This window comes from Chenopodium quinoa, unplaced genomic scaffold (genome assembly GCF_001683475.1).
Source record: "Chenopodium quinoa cultivar QQ74 unplaced genomic scaffold, ASM168347v1, whole genome shotgun sequence".
NCBI classification, from domain to species: Eukaryota; Viridiplantae; Streptophyta; class Magnoliopsida; order Caryophyllales; family Amaranthaceae; genus Chenopodium; species Chenopodium quinoa.
In genome coordinates, this window is record NW_018742815.1 from 1406516 (window position 1) to 1432864 (window position 26349).

Consider the following 26349-nt stretch of genomic DNA (forward strand, 5'->3'; position numbering starts at 1 on the left):
CTTGCAGCAGCAGCACAACACCCAAGAGCAGAGGAAATAGCAGCAACAAGCAGGAACCAGCACACGCAATAACAGATCAGCAACTTATCAGAAGCAAGGAATAATATAAGCAGAAGGGACTCAGCAGGAACTTATTTTTGTTTTTCAAAATTGCTCTCAGATTTACGTTTATCGTATCATCACTGAGCAATGGCTGTTTTAACTTAAAACTTGAAAAATGCTGCCAGCAAGTACATATACATTGAAGTCTCAACATAAATGACAAGGGCAACGATGATTCAAGAAAAATTAAAACAGCAAGCATAAGAAACAGCAGCAACAAAACAGCAGCAAGCATAAGAAACAGCAGCAACAAAACAGCAGCAGCAACAACTCAGCAGAGACAACAACCAAAAGGCAAAAGCACTACCAGCAGGCAGCAGCTCATAACAAGTTCAAGCAACTTCAAAATTATAGCTTTTGTTTTTTAAAATTGCTCTCAGATTTACATCACTGAGCAATGGTTGTTTTAATAAAAACTTGAGAAATGCTGCCAGCAAGTACCAAAATACATTTAACTATTTAAGTCTCAACATAAATGACAAGGGCAACGATTTTAAAAGTCTTGAAAAATGCTGCCAGCAAGTCTGAAAATAAATGACAAGGGCAACGATTTTAAAAGTCTTGAAAAATGCTGCCAGAAAGTCTGAAAATAAATGACAAGGGCAACGATTTTTCAAGATAAAATAAACCACAATGAGACACAAATACCAGTTATGCAGATGAAGCACTTTCGGCTTCAATCTCTTTACCAATAAGGAGGACGTCTTCCTCAACATCCGCTTGATAACCACGACACCAATTTTGGGTGGTAACCAATGCCTCAACATTCTTTGGCAAAAGTTTACCCCTATATTTGTTCAAAATACGACCACCCAAACTAAAAGAAGATTCAGAGGCCACCGATGTAATAGGAATGGCCAAAACATCCCTTGCCATATTAGCTAAAATAGGAAGAGAAGAAGCTTGAGATTCCCAATACTTGAGAACGTCAAAATGTTCCCCTTGAATTAATCGCGAACGAGGTCCATTCAAATATGCCTCAAGATCAGCCAGAGGGCATCTAGTTGAATCATCACATTCGTCATCAACCTCACGCAACTAAAACATATTTTTTATTATAAAAGTTACATTATGACATTACAAATAAAAATAGAAGACTACCATTAATATTGAGTATATTGTATAACATAAATACCGTGAACATATTTTGAGATCTCAACGTGCGATTAGAATTTTCAGATTGAGCTGTGTTTGAAGAGGCAGGATTTCTGCAGCTTGTATTAGATGCAGTAGAATAAAATTTATAAAGGTCATAAAAAGCTTCCTTAATCATCATAATCTTTTCGTCGCATGCCTCATCATTATACATCGAGTTCAACATATGTCTCACTCGAAACAACTTATAACGAGGAACAAGAGCAATAGCAACTGAAAGTATCAAACTATAATCCTCCCAATAACTCTCAAACTTCTCAAGCATAACTGCTGCCATGGGTGCAAGTTTAGGGTCTTTAAAGGCTTGAGTAATAGCGTACTCAATTTTTAAAACACTAACAAAATACAAATTAGAAGTGAGATATTCGGTACCAGAAAATAACACAGTTATATCATTAAATGGCTGAAGGAAATCACAAATTTTTTTGAATGGTATCCCATTCATCAGCATCAAGTCTATAAGAAATACCCAAAAACCTACTAGTATATAGAATCAAGGCATCCTTAGCTTCTAAGGCTTTTCGGAGCATTGTATAAGTGGCATTCCAACGAGTCACAACATCAAGACATAACTTGCCATTAAAAGCAGAGTCTAACTTAGACAAAGCATTCTCAAATTGAGTTAATCTAGAATCAGAAGCATCAATATATTTAACAACCTCACGCAATTTTTCAACACTTTCATGAACTTCTTTTAAACCTCTTTGAACAATAAGATTTAAAACATGAGTTGAACATCGAACATGAAAGAATTTCCCATTACAAGGAAGAGGAGAGCATTGCATTAATTCTTTTTTCAAATATTCAACCATAACATCCATAGAACGAGCATTATCAACGGTCATTGAAAAAGCCTTACCTTGAAGGTTCCACTCTTTAATCAGTTCAAACACAAACTTTCCAACCTCAACACCAGTATGGGGAGGGCCACAATATCTAAAATTTAAAATTTTAGACCTAAGAGACCAACTGTTATCAACATAATGAGCAGTCAAAGTGAGATAGCCTCGGTTAGTACATGCAGTCCACAAGTCACATGTAAAGCTAACTCTACCAGAAACATTAGCCAAAGACTCATGCAACAAGGATTTATATTTATCATGCTCAGCAATAACATACTTTAACATAGTTTTTCTACAAACATGCTGCACCTTAGGATTCAAATATGCATGAAGTTCCCTAAGGTATTCATGCTCTACAATATTTAAAGGATATGCATGGCAGATTATAGCTTTAGCAAACTTTTGTAAATAAGTTTTTTGATCAAATTGTGATTCGTTACCGGACTGGAGACCATGCTTTTCCAAACATGCATTAATATGAGCTCTACAAGTTGAAGTACCCGCTTTACCAGGTGCTTTATATTCTTTGCCACACAAATTACAACGAGCATAATCTACCTTTTCATTACCTATCGTCTTTACAAAAAAAGTGTAATGCTTCCATATACCCGCGGTTCTTTGACGTTTATTAACAGAAGGATTGATAGTGCCGGTATTACTAGCATCATCAAGCGGGACAGTGGCAGTTTGAGAGACAACAGTATCAAAATTTGATTGCCTCTCATAGTCAAATTCATCATACTCGCGAGACATAACTGAAACAAAAAAAAAAACCAGCATTTATAAGTACCAAATTAAGTGACAGATTCTACTAATAGTGAGCAATTAAGCATGCATTGTCTCATGTGACTGACATATGTGTACATTTTAAGTACTAACTTTAAGCCAATCATACAAGTATACATTTTAAGTACATACAAGTATACTAACTTTAAGTACTAACTTTAAGCCAATCAGACAAGTATACATTTCACTGGACTTTCCTGAGGTAATGGTAACAAACTAATAGAGGCCTCAGACAAACTAGACCCATTTAATAAATGTTGGACTTGGGCAGAATGTACAAAGTATGACATTAGGCACAAGTACACAATTATTTTATAGTCCATTACTTGGAGTTTAGTTTCCAAAAAAAACACACACACACACACACACACAAAAACTAAATTTGAACAAAAAAAAAATCCTCATATCATACTTCCCACAAACAATTCTTGGATTAAATTGGGATTTGGGACATAAATACACAACATAACACTAACTAAAACTACATGTTACATTGAATTATAATATATGCTTTTTTTTATACAAGTATCATATAGTATAAACCATAAAACCCCCATCAAATTCATATACTCAACATCATGATCATATACACAGAAAAATAAAATTTCACAAAAAAAAAGCACAAAATAACGAAATATACATTACAGAACAATTAATGAACAAAAGATCGAAACTTAGAATAATAATAAAAAAATACATTATACCGTGAGTAGAATATGACAGATCTACAAAAAAAAAAGAAAAAAAAAATTAAAACTTCAAAAAAAAAAGCACAAATTAATTAATTATACATAGCAAAAGAAAAAAGAAAAAATAACTTATACGGTTATACACTTATACCGTGAGTATAGTATGACAGATCTACAAAAAAAAAGAAAAAAAATTAAAACTTAAAAAAAAAAGCACAAATTAATTAATTATACATAGCAAAAGAAAAAAAATAAAAAATACCTTATACGGTTATACCGTGAGTAACTGAGTATAGTATGACATATCTACAAAAAAAAAAGAAAAAAAAAAGATAAAACTTCAAAAAAAAAGCACAAATTAATTAATTATACATAGCAAAAGAAAAATACCTTATACGGTTATACCGTGAGTATAGTATGACAGGTCTACAAAAACAAAAAAAAAAGAAAAAAAAATTAAATCTTCAAAACAAAAAAAAGCACAAATTAATTAATTATACATTGCAAAAGAAAAAAGAAAAACTACCTTATACCGTGAGAGAATAAGACAGATCTACACAAAAAAAAAAAAAAAAAATTAAAACTTCAAATAAAAAAGAACAAATTAATCAATTACATAAATTGCAAAAGAAAATAGAAAAAATACCTTACCATTCGCCAATAGGAGATTCAGATGCAGAGAGATGATGAAGAGGGAGATTCAGAGGTGTGAGAAAGTTAGGAGATTCAGAGGCGTTAGGAGAGAGATAGATGGAGAGAAGCAAGTTAGGAGAGAGAGAGAGCCGTTTAGATTATGATGAACTGATCAAATGAGGCGTGCTACTGCTGTTGTTAGGTTTAGGTTAGGTTAAAACTTCTTCCCCTAATCTAACCGTCCATTTCCAATCTCAATATCTCACCGTTCATTTCAATTTTTTTTTGGTAGTAATTAAGGATCTAGAATCTTCATACATCCAACGGTCTTGTTTTGTTTTGTTCTTTTCGGGTCTTTTTGACCGTTTATTATTATTTTATTTAATTATTTTTTTTGATACTACCGTTCATTTTTTTTAAACATATTAAATATTATTGTTAATTATTTATTTTTATTATTATTATTTTGAATTTTGACTTTTGACTTTTGAGGTTTTTTATTATTATTATTATTATTTTTATTATTATTGTTATTAATAATGTTATTTTTTTATTAATACTGTTATTTTTATTATTATTGTTATTATTATTATTATTGTTAGTATAATTTTTTGTTAATATTATTATTATTACAATACTACTACTATTAATCTATTATTACTGTAAGTAATTTATTACTTATAAATTGTAAGAAACGCAAATGTTTCAAAATTGAAATTGATTCATTACGAGTTACGACATAGTTAATGTACATCAATATCTATCATCTCTATATGTATATAATTAATCAACTATATATTAATATATATGATCGGTTTAGGGTTTAGGGTTTTAAGTTTTTTGGGTGGTTAGATTTTACATCATGCATCAAATCATCCTAATGTAGTAAGTTTTTTTGGGTCCGATGTCTGAATGAGTTTAGTTTAGAGCATTACAAAAGATTTCGACAATGAACGAATGATTTTTTGTACAGATGCTGTTATCTTTCATGTTTAACCGTTAACTAAACAATAGCCGAAACTATTCCCAATGTACGTAGCATGTCTGTTGCCATGAAAAATATATTTAATTTGATATTGATCCGACCATACTAGCTAGTTTGCTATTATATACATTTAATTTGGCAATACTGTTAGTAGATTTGATATACCGCACGCTATCAAGTTGACTGTGAATAGAATCTAAATTATCTAATGTATGTCATTGTGGTTCGACCTACTTGATCAAACTCATAATTAAACTGAACATCCTCTTTAAGTTTAACCGGTAAACATAAATCATTATATATGTGAGTCTGTGACTTTAAATGTAATAAACTAATTAATAAGACTAGTAACTAATAAGTAATAAACTAATAACTAATAAAGTAATGAAATCTAACCATTGTTTTTCATGGGCATTCAATTTAATTGTTATGTATTTGACTATTTGTACATTAGTATTGCATAATGATTTCATCACCACTTTAGTGATTTTGTGATTTCGTCCATTTAACTTATCAAGTTGTTTGAGTTAGTAATCTAAATAAAGTAACAAACTAAATAAGTAAATAACTAATCCATTTAATCTCGTTTAACTTATAAATTATAAGAAATGCAAAGTTTGGAAATTGAAATTGATTCAATACGACATTGTTAATGTATATCAGTATATGTATTATGTATATGAGTATATCATATGGTACGAATGTACGATTGGTATCATACTATCATTGTCTCGTTGAATCGTTGGTATCATGGTATGTACGTATAACGGTATAAACCGTATAATTGATAAACATATATGATTATTAAAACTTAAAAGTTTAAAACACTTGTTGATCGATCTAATTGAATACTTGTACATTCTTAATTATCAATTTATCGTATTCTAAGTATCAACTCATTAAATCATGGTCATGACGCGATCTTTAAAACAATCATGAATTCATGACCCAGACCGCTTATAAACTGAACCGGCATGATCCAAACCGTTCATAAACCGAACCAATTGGATTGTGTAAACCCTCCACTAAACCGGCCCATTTCAAACTGAACCGACATGATTCGCACCGTTTATAAACCGAACCGATATTGACCTGGGTAAACCCGCCCCTAAACCGACCCATTTCAAACCAAACCGGTTTGATCCAAACCGTTTGTAAACCGAACTGACATTGACCCGGGTAAACCCGCCGCCTAAATCGACCCGTATCAAACCGAACCGACATGATCCGAATTGTTTATAAACCGATCCGCTTATGACCCAAACCGAATTTAAACCGCAAAGAAATAAACCGAAACCAAACCGAGTCGTGACTAACCCAAACCGATCCGACAGCTAAACTAAACCGTTTCATTCCGAACCGCTCCAAACCGAAACCGACTCAAACCGAGGTCAAACCGAACTGCCAGACCGAAGTCCCACCCCTAGGTGCATCTGCTGTAGAGCCGCAAAAAATTTATCCTTTGAGTATGGTCGAAGCAACTCAGCATTATCATCAGGGGCGGATCTAGGGGGGTTCATTGAACCCACAGATTTTTTGGAAAAAAATTATAAGTTTTAATTTTTTTTTAAAAAAAAATAAAAGAAAAAGGTTTAAAAGAAATTTTTGTGAGAATAATTATCACACGGGTAAGTTTGGTGCATTGGTAATTCTCTAAATAATAGAGCAGCGCGCCCCTTTAATACCTTAGGTCTTAGGTTCGACTCCTACTGCCCTCTTTTTTTGTACTATTTTTGTACTTTTTTTTTTTTTTTTTTTTACTCCTTACATTCAGATTTCAATATTTCATATTTCAGAAATCAAACATCAGACATTTTTCGGTTTTTCCCCAAATTCCCAAACACCAAAACCCTAACCTTGACGGCTTGACACCCTATGACCCTAGCCAGTAGCCACTAGCCGCCGCGGCACCGCACACTGAGACACCGACCGACGACCGGAGACACGGACGACTGGACGAGGGACGACTGTTCTGTCTTCTGAGTTCAGATTTCGAGTTCTTCTACAATTGTGAGTCCTCTTAATCTCTTGTTCTTCTACTCCTATTAATTCTTAATCTTGGTTTGCTTGTTTTATTTTTTAAATTGGTTTATGATTTTGATATATTGTTGAATTCTTGAATTGTTGAGAAATTGAATTGTAGAAACTTAGAAGTTAGAAACTCAGAATTATAAAATTTTACTTGTTCTGTTAATTGAAATTTGATAATTAGAAGAAGTTTATATTGTCAAATTTGTGTTTATTGGGGACTTGTGATTTTAATTGATAATTAATTGTGTATTTTGTGTATTATTGTAGATTGTAGAGCTTTTGTTACTGATAAGTCTATTTTATATATATTTTTATTCCCCATCCCACAGTTATATTTGTGCTTATTTGAGCTCTGCGAAGCTATTTTTATTACTAATATACGGTTTCTAGTGTTTTTGTAGAGTTGGTATTATTTTGTAGGAATTTGCAGATTTACGATAATTCCTGAGCTTATTGAGGCACTACAAAGACAATGGAGTCGGATCGTATTTTATGACCAAATATTTTAAGCCCAAGGCCGAATTAGATTAATTAATCCAGTGGTTAAGGGCTCGATATGTGAAGAGGTCCATCATCTTACAAGTTATTTTATTACGGCCCAAACAAGGAAGAAAATTGGGTCCAAGCTTGAGGAGCCCAATCCCAAAAGAGCAGCTCAAGAAGCCACGAGATTGATTGCTGGGCGTAATGTCTGGCGGGCCCAATCTATCAAGAATCATTTTCGGCCACGGAATGCGCATGATTGCTTAGCTGATTTTGGGACTTTGATTCCTAGATTAATTTTGGCAATTTTATCATAGTTTGAGACTTTGAGTTAGGGACTTGTTATTCATCGCCCGCAAATCTCTACATAAAGCCCACATTTTATAAGTTTTTGACAAATTTGCCCTTTTTATAATTTTAACGGAAGATAAATTTTTCCCACTAAAAAAATGTGGAGCAGCACCGGATCGCCGAGGATCACCGGAGAATCGCCGTCGTCATCGGAAAACGAGGTTCGTAACGCATCGTAAGGACGAAATGGTGGCTGGCGCCTAGCCAAAAGGCCATGCCGTGGTTGTGGCGCCTAGCCAGGACGCCGCCACCGTGGTCACGGCGCCTGGTGGAGAAGCCTCGACCATAGTAGTGGCGCGTGGCCAGGACGCCGCAGCCACGACCAAGGCGCCTGGCCACCACGCCGCCACCATGGCGGCGGCGTCCTGACCAGGCGCCCCGGCCGTGGCTCCGGCGTCCTGGCCAGGCGCCAGTAGGGGAATATTTTTTTTTTTATTTTTTTTTTTATTTTTTAATTTAATCCCCTTTTTTTTTTTTTTGTTTGTTTTTGTTAATTTAATCTTAATGTAATTATATTTATACGTTATATGTTATTGTTACAGGATTATGGTGGAGACGGAAATGATTACAGTGGGATTTTTGTACATGATGGCCTGTTCGAAGATGCTCAACAAGCGATTGATTGGGCAAAACAGGTTGCAATTAGATCAGGCTTTTGTTTAGTAGTAGCAACTCATAAATCTCAACGGGATGGTAGAATGGATCGCATTTTGAGATGCGACCGTTATCGCAAAAGAGAAGAACGAGATTTCAGTAAAGCGATTCGGTTTGACTCAAAGCGGAAAGGTTGTGGGTGTCAGTTCCGAGTTAAGGTTCGACAACATCAAAGGCGTGACGGTTGGGAAGTGAAGGGTTACGGCAAATGGGGATATCACAACCATGAGCTGATAGCATACAAAGTGGGGCATCGGCAGTTAAGCGGCCTAAGTCCAGCTGCGAAACTAGTTGTAAAAGAAATGAGTGATGCTCAAGTGAAGCCCGCTAAAATATTAGCGTCTGTGTTAGAGAAATTCCCCGAAGACCAGCCAAACCGAAGACACATCTACAACGTCAGACAGAAATTGAGGTTTGAACGGTCAGAGGGAAGGAACCCTATACAGCAGCTTCTGCACCAGGCACAAGCACGTGGTTACCTTTACTGGTTTGAATCTGACGAAGACACATCGGAGGTAACTCATTTGTTCCTTGTCCATCCTGATTGTGCTGATATGATTTCGTCTTGGCCATCTGTGATTTTGATCGATTCAACGTACAAGACAAACAAGTACAAGTTCCCACTGGTTGAGATGGTTGGGATGGCTCCAACGAACCAGAACTTTCTGATTGGTTATGCAGTCATGAAGGATGAGACGGCTGCGAGTTACCGTTGGGTGTTGGAAAAGTTGAGAAACTACATCGGCCCAAATGTACAGCCATCGGCCATCGTAAGTGATTGTGAGGGAGGTCTTTTTGCCCCTATAGCGGAGCTGTTTCCGGAGTCGAGCCATTTACTGTGCACATGGCACATCAACAACTGCGTGAAAGTCAAAGCCTACAACCTTTTCAACAAGAACTTAGATTCAGCAGAGAGATTGGTAAATGGTAAGTGGCGGAAGATCCTGCAAGCTACCACGGAGGCAGAGTACGATCAAGCCTTGGAAAACTTAAAGGATGCGTACAAGTGGTGCCCGCCAATCGTAGACTATGTGATGCATCAGTGGGTACCTCAGAGGGAAAAGTTTGTCAAATATTGGACGAACCAAGTTCTTCATTTTGGGAACACTACGACATGCAGAGTCGAGAGCGCTCATAGAGCTTTGAAGGACTGGATTGATTCTTCCACGGCTGCTCTGGATACTTTGTACCATGCTCGCGTGCAACAGTGGAACAATTTAATTGCCATGTAGTTTTTGTTGATGTACACCTACCTTTTACTATGAGGCCTTGTATTGTCAATACTATGTCATTTCTATGTGTTCATTTTTAAAAGATAATGTTTCATTTTAAAAACTAACAACAATAATTTCAAATATTACAAACTAAAAAGATAATATTGAATTTTAAAAACTAAGAACAATAATTTCAAATATTACAAACTAAAAATATAATGTCTAATTTCAAATATCAGTAATCCCTCTGTGACGCCCACTGCCACTGCTCAAGGGTCCGTTCCAGATCGTCAATAACAGCTCTGCCTGATGCACTCGTCATGCAGTCCCTTTCCTCAAAAAGTCGGTGTCCCAACTGCATAATCTTGCCCATCCACTACACAAAACAAAAAACATGAAACGACGTATTATACATATATATATTAAAATAAGAGAACAACAAATAAAAGATGAGACGTACCGCATAAGAGGCAGTGGCAGGTGGCACATCGTCATCATCTGCGTCGTCGATGTCTTTGATCAACCTCGGGTGCGAGTGCCGGATGTACCATTCCATGTAGTGCTGGTCACACATGGCAGTCACCCCACTTGGCGGCCGCTGCAGCTCCGCCGTCCATAGGCGGGCAACCATCGGAAACTGCTCCCACATGGATATCATGTTTGACGGCCATTGGACGACGTACTCCTTCGACGACGCAGATCGTACCGCCTTACTGGGCCATGCCGGTGGAGGTGGGACAACTTGGACAAATCCAAGCTGGCGAAGACAGCGCTGCGGCATGTACGCCTCTACGATCTCGCGATACTGAATCAGTCCAGTGTAGAGGGTCCTGGGTACCCTATTACTAGGGTTCTGGCCGAAAGGCATCCAGTTCACCTGCACATTATTTAAAATCAGTAACAGTCATAAAATAAAGCATCAGATTGTAAAAGTAGAAATAATTTAATCACTGTACCTCTAAGGGGGACATCCTGTCAAGCGATAACCGTATGGAGCGCAGGCGGTCAACGGACTTCTTCTCGACACGCGGACTCCACGCACAGGCACGTGGCTGGCCATCACCAATGGGAACCGGGTCGCGGTGTGGTCGAAACGCAGGAAAATACTCGTGTATCCAGGTCTGTAACAACGTCAGACATCCAGTGATACCTGCTGCATCAGCCCGGCTCGAGAATCCTAACTGGCGATACAGATACGCCAGCGTAGCCGACCCCCAAGAAAACTGGCCTACTCTGTCGGGCTCACACGCGTCAACTATGTCGCGTGGCCTGAGCTTGTTCCCGCTCTTATCCGGAAACAAGGTACACCCGAGAAGAAGAAAAACATATGCAGCCAGCTGTGTGTCCTGCGTCCTACGTGCCGTAGGGTGCAAACATCGCTGCAAGACGGCTGCGATCTTAACGCCGCCGTGATCCCACACACCAAGTGCCGATGTGTACAGCGCAGCCCTATCCACCGCCAACAGCTCCGCTAGTAAATCTGCCTGATCCGCATCAGTGACGACAGATGCTCGGTTTCCCTCCACGGGAATCCCAAGGATGGCCTCGACGTCATGCAACATGATCGTCATCTCACCGAACGGAAGGTGGAACGAGTTCGTATCCGGCTGCCATCGCTCAACGAAAGCCGTGATCAGCGTCCAGTCAATCCTGTCGTGCATGGTGGCAGGGAGGTGACTGACTCTAGTGGCCCTCAATCGCCCGACCATCTCGCTCTCCTCCGGCCAAGCATCAGCCCAGCTACACAAAAACCTACAAGTCTTTTCCCGGGTTTGGCATTTCAAAATGCCTGTATCCAAAGCCCTCTCCTGGTCCTCCCAAATACGGGTAGCGATGTGTCCTAAAAAGCTAGGAATCACACTCCCGTCTATAGGTCCCCCGGCCACCTCACCCCTCACCATCCAAGAATCATTAACGGCCCTCGACCGTTTTCTGCTACCCGCAGACACAGTGGACGCAGATGATGTGCCAGATCTACTAACAAACCTACCATCTCGACCCTTACGCACATCTACCCTATGCGTCTCATACGTATCATCAAGCCTCTGACTGAATGGACCGTAATCATCATATGGTCCACTCTGATCGTCGACATCCTCATCTGCATCATCCTCGTCCTCGACCTCCTCCTCCTCGACCTCCTCCTCCTCCTCCTCCTCATCATCATCATCATCTTGATCGTCCGCAGAACAGTGCACCCGTTCTCTGCGGGCCGAGGCCGAAATACCACGGGATCTAACGTGTCTGGGCCCCGAGCTCTCCATTGAGTAGATCGTACTCCTCACGACGTCAATACTCTTCCCCGCACCAGGTCTAAATTGCGATGCCTAACTCCAAGTAAATAACGAAACATAATAACGAAAACAAATTAAAAAAAGTCGAAAATAAACACAAAAGCAAATAAACAAGTCACGGAAATAAAATTATAAACATAAAAAATATAAAATTAAAACAAATAAAAAAACAAAATTTAAAAAAAAAAAGATTGAAAAAAAAGGGAACATACAATTTAAAAAAAAGAAAAACAAATTTTTTTTAAAAAAAAAAAAAAAAAATCGAAAATAAAATTTAAAATTAAAAAAAACAAAAAAAAAATTAAAAAAAAAAAAAAGAACGAGGCGCCTAGGCAAGACGCCCGTACGGTGGTGGCGGCGCCTAGCCCAGACGCCACTACCACGGCCGTGGCGCCTAGCCTCTGCGCCGCCGCCGTGGTAGTGGCGTCTGGGCTAGGCGCCGCAACCACCGTACGGGCGTCTTGCCTAGGCGCTTCCTCCGTGGTGGTGGCGTCTCGCCTTGGCGCCCCACCGTCGCCGGAGGTTTTTTTTTTAAAAAAATAATTACAAAAATTAAAAAAATTACCTTCTGGCCGGCAAACCGCCTTCCGCCCACCGCCGGTGCCGCCACTTCCTTGCCGGGCCGCCTCGACATAGCTCTGGAAATAATTTAGAGAGAGAAAGTGGAAGTAGAGAGTAGAGAGAGAAATTGTGTGTTTTTTAGTATGAGGGCAAAAGTGTCATTTCACTCTTATTTTGTGGGCTTTATGTAGGAATTTGCGGGCGATGTTTAACAGTTCACTTGAGTTAAGCTAGGATTATCTTTTTGTTTCTTAATAAGATTCCTTTTCCTTATAAAAAGGGAGTAGTAGTATGGGAATAGGCTATCATTAGGTAGTTTTTAGTTTTAGCTTTTTAGTTTTAGTTTTTAGATTAGTTTTAATTTCTTGTAAGATACTTTGTTTCCATTGTTTTGTTCTTTCATACTTCGTATTAATTATGTTCTAGTTTTATTTCTCCGTATTACTCTTCCCCTCTCTTTAGTTTTATTCGATTATTTTTATTATGCTTTATTTAATTGCTTTGATCTTTATCATGATGTCTTTAATTGCTTTGTTTATTTTATATTTAATTATGTGTAAGTAGTTTTCTTTCTAGGGTTTATGGGGATCCATAAATAATATGAAGGGGTAATTTATTGTTGTTAATTGTCAATGCTAGATTAATTTCCTATTGATTGATTTAATGCTCTGTGACTAGATTTGCGCAGATCTTTTATGCATGGGTTTAACAATATTGATTCGAGATTCGACAGATGAGAATTGATGTTTAGGTCTAGTTTCAATAGGCAGGTTAATTTATAAATGGTTAAGTCGAGATTCGAAAGATGAGATTTAATGCCGGTAAATTAATTGTGTGATTGTAATACGTAGCGGAAGCCCTTTATGATCTGATTAATGTATGCATTGATGATTGATTATTATGTTTTACCCTGGAATATTATTTATTGGTGAACCTATGCCCTAGGCCTTTTATTCATTGTTTTCCTCCTACTTTTATTCTTTCCTTTTACTCTTTGTAGTTTAGTTTCCTTCGATCATTATGTTTTGGTTACTTTAAAATCTAGATTATATTAATTAATTAGGAGTAAAAAGACTTGTTTCCCTGTGGAATTCGACCCTACCCTATCTACTTTAGTTAGAGGACTTAGGTAATTATTTTTTATTAGGGGATACGACTTTACCCTGTCAGTTACCATGAGTTTAGAGTCTTTTTGGAAACGTGCCGGGAAGTCACAAAAGTCCTCTACTTGTTCTTCACCTAGTTCTAGGAATCCTCCAATAGAAGAAGATGTTGTAACTCCTATTGATGATGCGGATATTGAGTCTCCTAATGATGATGCAGATGTCGTGTCACCTAATAATGATGCGGTTCTAGTGGCTGCGTCAATTCCAATCCCTGAAAACACAACTCAAATTAATCCAAATGCTAGTGTTGAGTCTGATGCTACTCGCATTTATGATGTTCATCTTCTTCCACATGATCCTGGAAAAAGAATTCCAATTTTGGAATATCCTGCTACTGACAGAGATGCTGTGAGAAGAGGTTATATTACAATGAAACATTGTGATCCACGCACTCATAATTTCCCTCGAAGACAAATAGGAGGTATGTATCGATTTAATGTTGCTTGGTTTGATAAATATGATTGGCTTGAATATAGTGTGGAGAAAGATGCGGATTTTTGTTTTGTGTGCTACTTGTTCAAGGATAAAGTTGATTCTATGGCTGCTAATGATTGCTTTATTAAAGGGGGGTTTAGAGGATGGAATAAGATTGGTAGATTTAATCTTCATGTGGGAGGTCTTGGTAGTTTGTTGATAGGCCGTCGTCGAGCCTACCAAAGATAAAAACCTAACTTGGTCTCTCTAATGGGTAGAAAGGGCAAGTAAGGGTCGATCCCACAAGGACTAAGGGGAGCACTAACAAGTATCGATTTGTGATAAGTTAAGTCAAGTCTTTTTGGGTTTTGAGTTATAATGAAAAACTACAAACAATAATAAAAAGGATCTTGGGAAGGTATCCACCAATTAAGTCATTCACAAACTAAAATTTAACATACAAAATATAGCAATTTAGGGATAAATTAGGGGAAGTCATCTAAGGCACCCAACTACTCTCTCAAGCTAGAGGGATTACTTGAGTTATGAATACAACCTACTCTCGTGGTTACAAAGCATAAAACAAGTGTTAAAGCATTATCACGATGACATAAACATTTCCTTGACTGGAAATTCCTATTCTCATGGCATTTCAAGTCAATTAAGCATAAGGGATCTAACTCAAGTTCATCTCTCGATCCTTCGTTGAGAAAGCTTAGATAAATAGTTCTAGCAATGGCCACTTACAAGAAATAACAATGAAACCACTTAAACTTAACTAATTAACATCCCACATTAGCTAAATCAACACATGCAAACAAGTATTTGTGAATTCATCAATGTTTCAACCATCCCAAGTAAATAAACTACTCACAAAACATTATAAATTCCAAAACTAAGGGAGTTAACAACTGAGAACATGAATTCAAACACTAATCTATCATAAACAAGTAATTAAACTAGAAAAGATGCAAAAATAAGTAATTAAAGCAATAAAATAAGAGAGAGACTAAGAAATTCTCATTGATATTGCAAGAAATAATCAAATCTTCAAGTCTCCTTCCTTCAATTCTTCATATTCCAAGCATTCAACAAGTTTTTCTCACTTTCTCTCTCTAGAAAATGAGAGTTTCTCTCTCTAAAAACCCTAAACTAAGATAAAACTACTCTAAGAAGATCCCCCCTTTGCAAATGAAGCCAAAGAGGTATTATATAACCCCCAAGTAAAAGGACGGAGAACACGAGGAAACGACCCGTCTATAGGTCGGCACGGACGTGCCAAAGGTTGCACAGACGTACCAAAGGTTGCACGGACGTGCAGACGTGTTAAAATACAACCAGTAGCTACTGCCTGACCTTGCATGGACGTGCTTCATTTGGCACGGACGTGCAGTGACTTGCACGGACGTGCCACTTATTGGCACGGACGTGCAGCTCTTTTCTGGCGAAACAACTTATTTTTGGAAGGTCATAACTTCTTTGTTACTCATCGGAATAAGGCATGTGATCAGTCGTTGGAAAGCTCTTGAGATGAACTTTAATATCCAATTTGAATCACTTCAAAATGTTGAGTGAAACAAAAGTTATGGTCAGTTGAAGTTGACCTTAGTGCAAAAATCCTTCCAAAACTTTCCAAAAGCTTTTCATTTCTCTTTAAGACACTCATCCTTCTTCCTTAATTGCTCTATCAACCAAGCTTTCTCTTCTCCTTGTTCACTCATGCTTTATCACGTCCATATATAGTGCTAAAAATATCTACGTTACATCAAAAACACAAACAACCCGTGAAGCATGGATGGTACAAAATTTGTATAAAAATAGGATAAATAATGAACTTTGATGTCGAATAATCACGAAAACAAGGTTCAAAAGTACCCTAAAATCATACCAAATAACAAGTTATCATTTGCATAATCAAGCTTATGAAAAATACAATTTTTTCATTAACCCAAAAACATCAGTTGCCGAATCTTTTTCCACTTACACCACAGAAGCTAAACTTCAATACAACTCTCGATTGATTTATTCATTAAAATGTATTAAGTTTCTTTTTAGTCAAGGCTTAGCTTGTCGTGGGCATGATGAAAGCGAAGACTCTTGGAATAGGGGTAATTTTCTTGCACTCTTAACATGGCTTTCAGAGAATAATAGTGATGTTGCAAAGGTTGTTCTAAGTAATGCCCCGAGAAATAATCAAATGACTTCTCCTTTAATTCAAAAGGACCTCATTAACTGTTGTGCCAAAGAAACTACTAGACTCTCATTGATGATATTGGGGATGACTACTTTGGAATACTAGCAAATGAATCTAGTGATGTATCTCAAAAGGAACAAATGGCCCTTTGTTTGCGTTATGTGAATAATAAAGGGAAGATAACTGAGAGGTTTCTTGGAATTGTACATGTTAAGGATACCACTGCTTTGTCACTAAAGAGTGCAATTGAGTCTATGCTTATAGAGTATTCATTGAGTTTGTCTAGAGTTCGTGGACAAGGTTACGATGGTGCTAGTAATATGAGGGGTGAGATAAACGGTTTGAAGACTTTGATCATGAATGAAACAAAACAAGCTTATTATATTCATTGTTTTGCTCACCAACTTCAATCAACCCTTGTTGCTGTTGCTAAGGATAATGATGATTGTATTTGGTTGTTTGACCAACTTGCTATTTTATTGAATATTATTGGTGTTTCTTGTAAGCGAAGGGAAATGATAAGAGAAATACAATCTCAACATGTTCTAGAAGCATTAGATCTAGGGGAAATTGAAAGTGGGCAAGGTTTAAACCAAGAACTTGGTTTAGGTAGGCCTAGTGATACTAGGTGGGGGTCACACTACAAAACTGTTTCAAATGTTACCTCATTATATGCTACTATTGTCAAAGTTCTTGAGAAGGTTGGATCAAATAAGCTTTATAAGGATGATCGTGTAAAGACTATCACTGTTATGTCTACATTTGAATCCTTTGAGTTTGTTTTCATGATACATTTGATGTCTGAAATATTTGGGCAAACTGATAAATTGTGTCAAGCTTTGCAAAGAGGAGACCAAGATATTGTTAATGCCATGTCATTTGTTACGTTGACTAAGGAACAATTGCAACAAATGAGGGACCATGGGTGGGAAGAATTTTTGCATCTTGTGCTTTCTTTTTGTGCTAAACATAATGTGGAAGCTCCTAATATGGATAATATGTATGTTCCTCGTGGAAGATCAAAACACTTCTTTGCCAAAGTGACAAATCTTCATCGTTTTCAGATAGAAATGTATTTAAGTGTCATTGATTTACAACTCCAAGAGCTCAATAATCGATTTGATGAGAAAAATATGGAGTTGCTTATTTGTATGTCATGCTTAAATCCGGTAAATTCATTTGGGGCATTTGATAAGCAAAAGTTGATGAGACTTGCCGAGTTATATCCCGAAGAGTTTCCAACTAATGACATGACAATGACTGCTCTTCGTCATGAACTTGGTTTCTATATTAATGACATGCGTACAGATGCAAGGTTTGGAGACTAGAAGGGTATTAATGAGATTTCTATGATGCTTGTTGAAACAAATAAGCATACTTCTTACAAATTAGTTTACTTGTTGATAAGACTAGCATTGATCCTTCCGATGGCGACTGCAAGCGTGGAACGAGTGTTTTCATCAATGACTTATGTAAAAAATAAGTTGCGGAATAGTATGGGTGATCAACTATTGAATGATAGTTTAGTTACTTATCTTGAGAGAGACTTATTTGCAAGAGTTAGTGATGATGATGTATTAGCACGCTTTCAAAGTATGAAAACTCGAAGAATGCTTTTGTAGTTTTTTTTATTTATTTTTTTTATTTTTTTTTATTGTGTAATCCATCCATTTGTAATAAAAATTTGAATTTATGTATTGAATTTTTAATCAATATATGATCATCGTTTTTTTTTTTAAGATTTTGAACCCATAGTTCAGAATTCCTGGATACGCCACTGATTATCATCATCCGAAATAACAGGCTGGACGTGCTTTAAAACATCAAAAATGCTAGTGTCATTTGGCTCTGTCGATGTGAACAGATTTTTATAATAATCGCTCACAATTTCTTCTAACTTACGCTCATCCTTCTGCCAATTACCACTAGTATCAAATAAGCCTTCTATCATGTTCTTCTTCCTCCTTTGCGAGGATTTGTGATAAAAGTAAGAAGTATTACGGTCACCATCTCTTACCTCAATTACTCTCGAACGCAGATACCAATAAGCCTCATGCTTTGAATGGAGATCATCAAGTTGTTTCTCCAACTCCAGACTTCTCCCACAGGTCTCACGAGAAACCCCTAGCTGCTGCACTTCTTTGAGCTTCATCTCTGCCTCCCCAATTTTCTTCCCAAGCTCATTAAAAGTGTTTTTACTCCACTCCATAAGGTCCTTGCCCAGCACACGCAATTTCCCAACAGTATCAAAAATTCCCGCAGCAGTCCATGACTTGCGAACCACCTCTTCACACGCACTATCCAGCATCCAGGCAGTTTCAAATTTGAAACTTTTCTTTTGCTTGTGATTTTTCTTGCTCTTCTCCTTCTTGGTACGCACAACTATAGGGGTGTGATCTGATCTAAATTTCAGTAAATGCTCCACATGAGCATCAGGATACAAATTCAACCAAGAGGGTGAGGCTAGAAATCGATCTAACCTCTCCCTAACCCGAGTTTCAAGAGTCTTTGCTCTTCACTTCTTTTTACTTAACTTCCTTAATACCCGCGTAATCAACCCAAATGGGTCGTTCTTTTTGGGACGGAGGGAGTAACATTTACAAAGTATTTATTTTATAAGGGTGAAAAAATTAAGTCAATCATGATTTGTGAATAGTGCAAAAGTCAAAGTGATGTATTTAAAAACAAAAACAGAGAAAGTACAATTTTATTTTGTTTTTTTTTTTTACAATGGTAAGATAAAAGAAAACATTAATGATTGGCATGATACATACTTGTATGATACGGAGTAATATACAGTAGTTGGATTGGAAAATTGAAAGTGGGTACCACTTTTGATAATAGGCTTAATAGCCATACATCACTAGATATATTGGAACGAAAATATAATGCTTTAAGGGCCACAACTTGTGGTTGTGGTTGTAGACTTATACTCCGTAGTAATAAGAAATATAAAGCAATTTTTAGTCTCAAACAAACAATAAAAATATATGCAACAATAGAGAAAATTAGCTCAAACAAAAATGGAAGAAATTATAGGCAATAAGTTTGTGACAATAAAGCACACCATAGAAGGAGCACCAAAGGAGGATGACTTTGAGGTTTTGACTACAAATATTAGCCTATCATCAATTAAGCCAGGCTCTAATCTTGTCATCGTTAAATGTCTTCAACTTTCAATGGATCCTTACCAACTTAACCGCATGAAGAGTTTTAGTCCTTCTCAAAATTCAGTAGTTGCGGCTTTCTTATGTTGTTTTGGCTTCTTGATTGCTCGAAAGTGTATAACAAATACATACGAACTACGAAGAATATACTTTTACGCCCCGTTTGATAGTATAAATGTTTTTTTTTTCATTTTTTTATTTTGGTATTTAGAGAGCCACGAGGGCGGGGATGAGAATCGATCCCGAGATCTCCTGGAATCGGGGGGAGAAAAGCTCTAACTATTTGAGCTATCTTTCACTCTCATAAGCAATATAAATGATGATAGTGATAATAAGTTTTTACACCAATTTATATGAGAAATGATAGTAGTATAAATGATGATAGTAGTATAAATGGTGGCAAAATATACTAGTAGGTTATAATACTATGGTCTTATGAGATACGAGTTGAAGGTTAGAGTAGTTGACTAGTTCTACGACTTCCAAACGTGAGGTCAGAGGTCAAATCTCACCAAGCGCATTTTAGAAGGGAATTTCCTTACATCCCCTTTCTAAAATGGTTCTTCTCCTTGCCCAAAATAAATAAATAAAAAATATATCTAGTTATATATTATAAGTTATGTTGGCTTTAGTATACCTTTTCTTTTGAGTTAATTTTATTGTTGATATTTAGATTGATTGGCTTGACTAATATATGTAGTTATAGTAATATAAGGTTAATCTACTCTGCTAGATAAAAACAAATTTAAGTTTAAGACATCTTTAGGCGGCCTAATCCCTTAGAAATTTGCAAAATTTTGCATTTAATTTTCAAGTATATATAATAAGAAAAAGAAAAGATTTAAATAAATACTTATTACAATCTATTTGACTTCTTATTAGGTACTCTACATTATAGTTAGTGAATTGCGGGTCATAAGTTTTGACCTTTTAAGGGAAATTTACTTTATGTTTTATACGCGTGCAATATTACTTTTTGAAAATAAAGGATGGAATAGATGTGTTATATTTGTAGTGTTTATTTGAAAATGGCAGCCAATTAATGGAAACGGAGTTGGAAAAGTTGTGGCTTCAGGGCATCCAAAATTTCGAAAGGATGACTTAGTTACTGGATTATTGATTTGGGCACAATATGCTGTGGTGGAGAATGTCAATTTGTTGAGGAAATTAGATTCTATGGAATTTCCCTTATCATACCACCTTGGAATTCTTGGTATATATATATCTACTTGCAATTCAATTCTTTTCTTTTTATATGTTTGCTTAAATCCTTTTGTATTCAATGGTCATACAACTTACCATTAAGCATAAACACATGCATGAAGATAGTCCGAGTATTAGTTTTAAACTTCAGTTGAAAAAAAAAGTGTATTCATGGTCAAAATAGGGAAAAACGATTAGAAAGGGATGAAACCTAGCTAGTTGGATTAATAATATATACTTCCTCCGTTTTTTAATAGTTACAACACATATTTTTTCACGGTTTTTAAGAAATATGGTATTCACATGATATAATACATTTTAAAACGAGGAGAGTAGTTGAAAGGAGTGTATTTAGTGAGCTATGTGCTTTAAATAAGGGAAATAATACATCTTTTTCCTAAAATAACTTTCAATTTATAGCGTGTTGCAAGTATTGTGACATTTCAATTTTAGGGAAGTGTTGCAAGTATTAAAAAAACGGAGGAAGTATACCTTTTCCATTCCGTTTATTTTTAAAAACCGCAACACTTTAATTAGTGTACTATTCATGTGTTCTATTTTAAGTATTTAATCGACTTTATTAATGCATACATAGTAGTTCAAAAAATGTATAGTCGTGTAGAATCTTGTACTGTTATATTCGCCTTATTTAATTATATATACTTTCAATATTAATAATATATATTAAATAATAATTGAAGATATATTAGGAATAAAAATATTGCATTAATAAACATGAAATGATGTGAGAGGAGTTGCAAGTAAAACGAGTAATAAAAAAATTCTATAAAGATGGATACAAAAGAATGTCCTAATATATCGTCAACTCACTTGATGATAGAGTATAAAATATAATCATGGGTCTCAACTATCAACTTAAGCTTTAGGTTAAATTGGTCCTTTAACATGGTATCAGAGCCACTGTGACACAAAGGTCACGGGTTCGAATCTCATCCACCTCCCACCCCCACTTTCAAGTGGAATATTAAGCACTGGGTATGAGGAGGGCCCATGTTGCATCCACACTTCTAGCCCAAACGGGCTCTTGTATGAGGGGGAGTGATAGAGTATAACATATAATCTTGGCCTCAACTATCACCTTAAGCTTTTGGTTGATCCTTTAACACTTGAAAACATGTATGTGCTCTAATCGACCATTATATCTCGCTATATATTATTTTTTTTTAAAAAGGATACTAGGTGGAAATGGTGAAAATTTTACCTTTTGACTTTGAGGTTACAAGTTAAATCTCCACCAATTACATATGGTTAGAAGTAGGGGGTCGGATTCCCTCAAGATCATTTATAGATATAGAAGCTAAGAATTTTAGTCATTTGTAGATGCTTTAGAAAAAAGTAATTTGCATATATTTTTATGTACTATGTATATATGTGTTTGTAGGAGTTAGTGGACTCACAGCATATGCCGGTTTTTTCAAAGTGGGCAAACCAAAGAAGGGAGAGAGGATATTTGTATCAACTGCTTCAGGTTCTGTTGGAAATTTAGTAGGCCAATATGCTAAGTTATTTGGTTGCTATGTTGTTGGTTGTGCAGGTTCAACCCAAAAGGTTAACAAGAGTTTTTTTTTTTCCTAATTTTCTTGTTCAGGAATTGATGTTTATTATCTTGGTTTCAATCTTTATTAATACTTTGTAGCATCTAATACCATCACTATAATCTGTAGGTTGCTATGTTAAAGGAAAAGCTTGGCTTTGATGATGCATTCAATTATAAAGAAGAAAGTGATTTAAAGTTGGCTCTTCAAAGGTCATATCTATTTCATAGCTATAATAAAATGCTTTTTTTCACCTACCGAAACATATATGAGTAATTTTATTATTTTAAATGAGCACATGTTAGCATGCATACATATTTAACAATATTTTAGGGATATCTTGTAGTCGTGTCATATATGTAATATTATATTTAACTGATTATGTCGATAATTTAAATTTTTTGAGGGTTTGAGACATAAAAATGTGGAAGCAAATACAATTTATCGGGTTTTTAACCAAATGCAGACACTTTCCGAAAGGAATTGACATCTATTTTGACAATGTGGGTGGTGAGATGTTAGAAGCTGCAATTGAAAACATGAACCCCTTTGGTAGAGTGGTTGTATGCGGTGTAATGTCTCAATACACCGATCCTACTAAGAGAAGAGCCGGTCCTAACATGATCACGTAGTTTATAATCGAATCACCATCCAAGGATATCTATGTACCGATTACGACTTTCAAGAGGATGGACGTTGTTTTGCCGAGTTTGTATCAGCAACATCAAGCTACCTCAAAGCAGGTCAAATGCAAGTGCTTGAAGATATCCATGTTGGCTTAGAGAGCATCCCTTTTGCTTTTGTAGGTCTCTTTTGTGGTCGTAATATTGGCAAGACTATTGTTAAAATTGCGGATGATTAATGAACTTATTATTCGAGTTTCAAGTATTCCCAATCAACAAAACAATTGTTAATAAACAAACGAACTTGATTCTAAGTGTTTGCCTTTATCTGGTTTAAGTTGGTAATGAGAATAAAATAATGTTTTGTACTCTTTTATAGTGTTGAAATAAGGTTTTCTAATATGGTCTTATTTCATCTTTTTTTTTTCTTTTTTTTTTGGCTTGGCCTGTTCGAACAATTGTTTAATTTGATTAAACTTTGATCTTATTGTACGTAAAGTCGTAAATGTATATGAAAAAACATTATCAAGTGTATCTTATTAGATTTATCTCAATGTGTATTTTATTTTCATACATCTAATTTTCATAATTATTACAAAAAGACAAAATTAAATATAGATATGTAAAAGAAAATTAGATGATTTAGCATTTAGGCCCTGTTCTCTTCACCTTATTTTTGCTGAACTTAAATTATTCCTAATAAACTGAAATTATTTTTGCTGAAGTTAAATTATTTTTACTGAACTGATCTTGAAATTAATTTTACTGAAAAGCTTACATGATGAACATACTGATCGTCCAACTAACGATATCGGCGGGGACGTCGGCAATCGTACTTTCTTCGATTGCACCTCAGTTCGATCCGCCGGTCGCGGAGGCTAATAAATTAAACCACAAAAACTATCAAATTTAATAAATGAAACATTAAAATTGATCAAAAATACAAAAACAAAGTAAAAATCAAAAGGCAATAGAAACATTATAAGATACGAGAGGAGGTTTTGGAGAGAGGTGAGAAAACTGCAAATGACATGCATAAGCTCAATACGATCTGAAGGAGAAGGAGGAGAAGAGCTTAGAAGTGTGGATTCGATTGTGGAAAGAATTTGCTTAGGAGACACCATTGTTGAAGCTTGGAGAAACCCTAAAAATGGTGATTTGAGGAAGAAAGGGATTTAGGGCGGGAAAATTGGGGAGATTTTTAAACTAGTAGAAAAATACAATTGGGAAATCCCAAATGGGAAGCCTTTATTGAATTCCGCTTCCAAAAATCCACTTAAAATAAAAAGAAAAAAACTGAAACATACAAATGGAAAGCGTTTTTGGGTGAACCGCTCCCGAATATTGTAATTGGAAGCGAGTTGAACATTGAACCACTTCCCATTTGCTAAAAAACCCTAAAAATTAAAACCCCATCTCATTTCTCACGCTCTCTCTCCTCTATCCCCTCATTTATCACGTCGTTCTCTCTCCTCTTATTTCTCAGTTTTCCCCCTCCATTCTCACGCCTCACTTCTAGGGCTGTACAGAGTGCGGTTTAGACCGCACCAAACCGCAATTTTGCGGTTTGGTGCGGTTTGCGGTTTGAAAATTGCGGTGCGGTTTTTTAAAATGACCAAACCGCGGTTTGCGGTTAGGTGCGGTTTCCAAAATTATTGAAAGCAAACCGCAAAGTGCGGTTTGCGATTTTTATATTATATTTTTATTAAAATTGTATAAATGAACTAAAATATATGAGCTAATTTTTTACTATTAGTTAGTTAAAGGTTAATAAAAAGAGTTTAATATTTAAATTATCAAATAATAATTATAATATAAAATAAAAGTTTTGTTTTAAAAAGAATAATTACAATTTAAATAAAATACGGTTAAACCGCATCGCACCAAACCGCATCTTACGGTGCGGTTTGGTGCGGTTTTTTTTAAAAGTGCGGTTTGGTGCGGTTTGAAAAAATTACAAACCGCACTTTTGCGGTTTGGTGATGTTTATGATCCAAACCGCACCGCGAACACCCCTACTCACTTCTCTCCCCTCCCCCCCCCCCCACGTCCTCTTTCTTCTCTCATCTCCTTCTATTTCTTCTCTCATCTCCTTTTCTTTCTCAGCTCTTTTCCTCTCTCCTCTTATCACCGACAACAACATCCACGACGCTGAGCAGCCTACACCCTCACCGACCACAATAGCCACTGACGTCGAGCACCACCGAGCAACCTACACTGAGTACCACCGAGCAGCCCACACCAATCAACCAATTTTCAGATATAAGTTTATGGTAAGAATTTCAATCTATTTTTTTTCTTCAAATTTCATCTTCCATATGAATTTCTAGGTTGTTAGATTATGTTTTGCTTTGAATCAGTTAGATTTATGGTTTTTTTTAAAGTTTTGAGTTAAAAATTGGTTAGGGTTCGTTTATAGTATAGTATGGTTTATTTGAACTTTTGTTTTTTGTTTTTTTTTTAAATCTAAATTACATCTTTCTCTATTAGATAATTCTTTTTTTTTAATCTAAATTTTTAGGTTGTTCGTGTTTTATTTAGGTTTTTAGATCTTTCGTTTTTTGATCTTTTATTCTAGTTTATTTTATTTTTGTCCATATTTTCTTCAGATTGCGGTGGTGGCTGAAAAGCAGGCCGGTGGTGGCATAATAGCACGGCGGTGGTGGCTTCAGTAGATTTTTTTGTTTTTTTAATTAAAATGTTATTTTTTTTAAACAATATTAAAATGTAATATTACATCAAATTATTAATGAAAATATATATTTTTATACATTTTTAGTTGTTGTGTATTAATTTCTGAGAAAAAAGCAAATAAATAAATAAATAAATAATTTTTTTTTAAAGGCATAATGGGAAGCGGTTTGGTGCCAAAACCACTTCTCTTTCACACAAATGGGAAGCGGTTTGAACCGCTTCCCATTTAAAAGGCTAATGGGAAGCCCCCCCAAGCAGATGCGGTTCAAAACCACTTCCTTTTAGGAGGTTTGAACCGCTTCCCATTTGCCTTATTCTACTAGTTTTAGGAGGAGAGAGAAACTGGAGGAAGAAGGCAAAAGGTGTGTATTAGGCCCTGTTCACGTCACCTTATAAAAATAATATTCAATAAAATTAATTTTAGTTCATTAAAAATAATTTCAATTCAATAAAAATAAGTTCAGTTCAACAAAAATAATTTCAGTTCAACAAAAATAATTTCAATTTAGTAAAATTCGGGAAATGTAAAGCAGAAACATAATAGAGATTTAG

At 35.9% G+C, this 26349-nt stretch overlaps 1 protein-coding gene, 1 long non-coding RNA gene and 2 pseudogenes across 3 annotated transcripts; 2 read left to right on the forward strand and 2 right to left on the reverse strand.

Moving 5' to 3' along the window:
* Positions 1 to 3624: 3624 nt before the first annotated feature.
* On the reverse strand, positions 3625 to 4551 carry LOC110725456. Of its 2 annotated transcripts, none has more exons than XR_002512165.1 (3): positions 4101 to 4551; positions 3965 to 4000; positions 3625 to 3746 (listed from the first exon to the last, which is right to left on the reverse strand). It is a non-coding gene; the product is annotated as an uncharacterized LOC110725456 (long non-coding RNA). The 2 variants fall into 2 exon arrangements; XR_002512163.1 differs by having other exon boundaries at positions 3837 to 4000.
* A 5572-nt stretch (positions 4552 to 10123) lies between these two features.
* Positions 10124 to 11451, reverse strand: LOC110725648. Its single transcript, XM_021905122.1, has 3 exons — positions 10882 to 11451; positions 10386 to 10802; positions 10124 to 10301 (listed from the first exon to the last, which is right to left on the reverse strand). Exons 1-3 carry the CDS (start codon positions 10894 to 10896, stop codon positions 10161 to 10163), a joined length of 573 nt encoding a protein of 190 aa, XP_021760814.1. The 5' UTR covers positions 10897 to 11451; the 3' UTR covers positions 10124 to 10160.
* A 2504-nt stretch (positions 11452 to 13955) lies between these two features.
* On the forward strand, positions 13956 to 17882 carry LOC110725389 (annotated as a pseudogene).
* Positions 17883 to 19228: 1346 nt separating this feature from the next.
* On the forward strand, positions 19229 to 23788 carry LOC110725457 (annotated as a pseudogene).
* Positions 23789 to 26349: the final 2561 nt, after the last annotated feature.

Coding starts and splice junctions, on each gene's coding strand:
- LOC110725648 (XM_021905122.1), bottom strand. Junction 10,302..10,385: donor CTGCCACTGCCTCTTATGCG/GTACGTCTCATC, acceptor TGTTTTGTGTAG/TGGATGGGCAAGATTATGCA.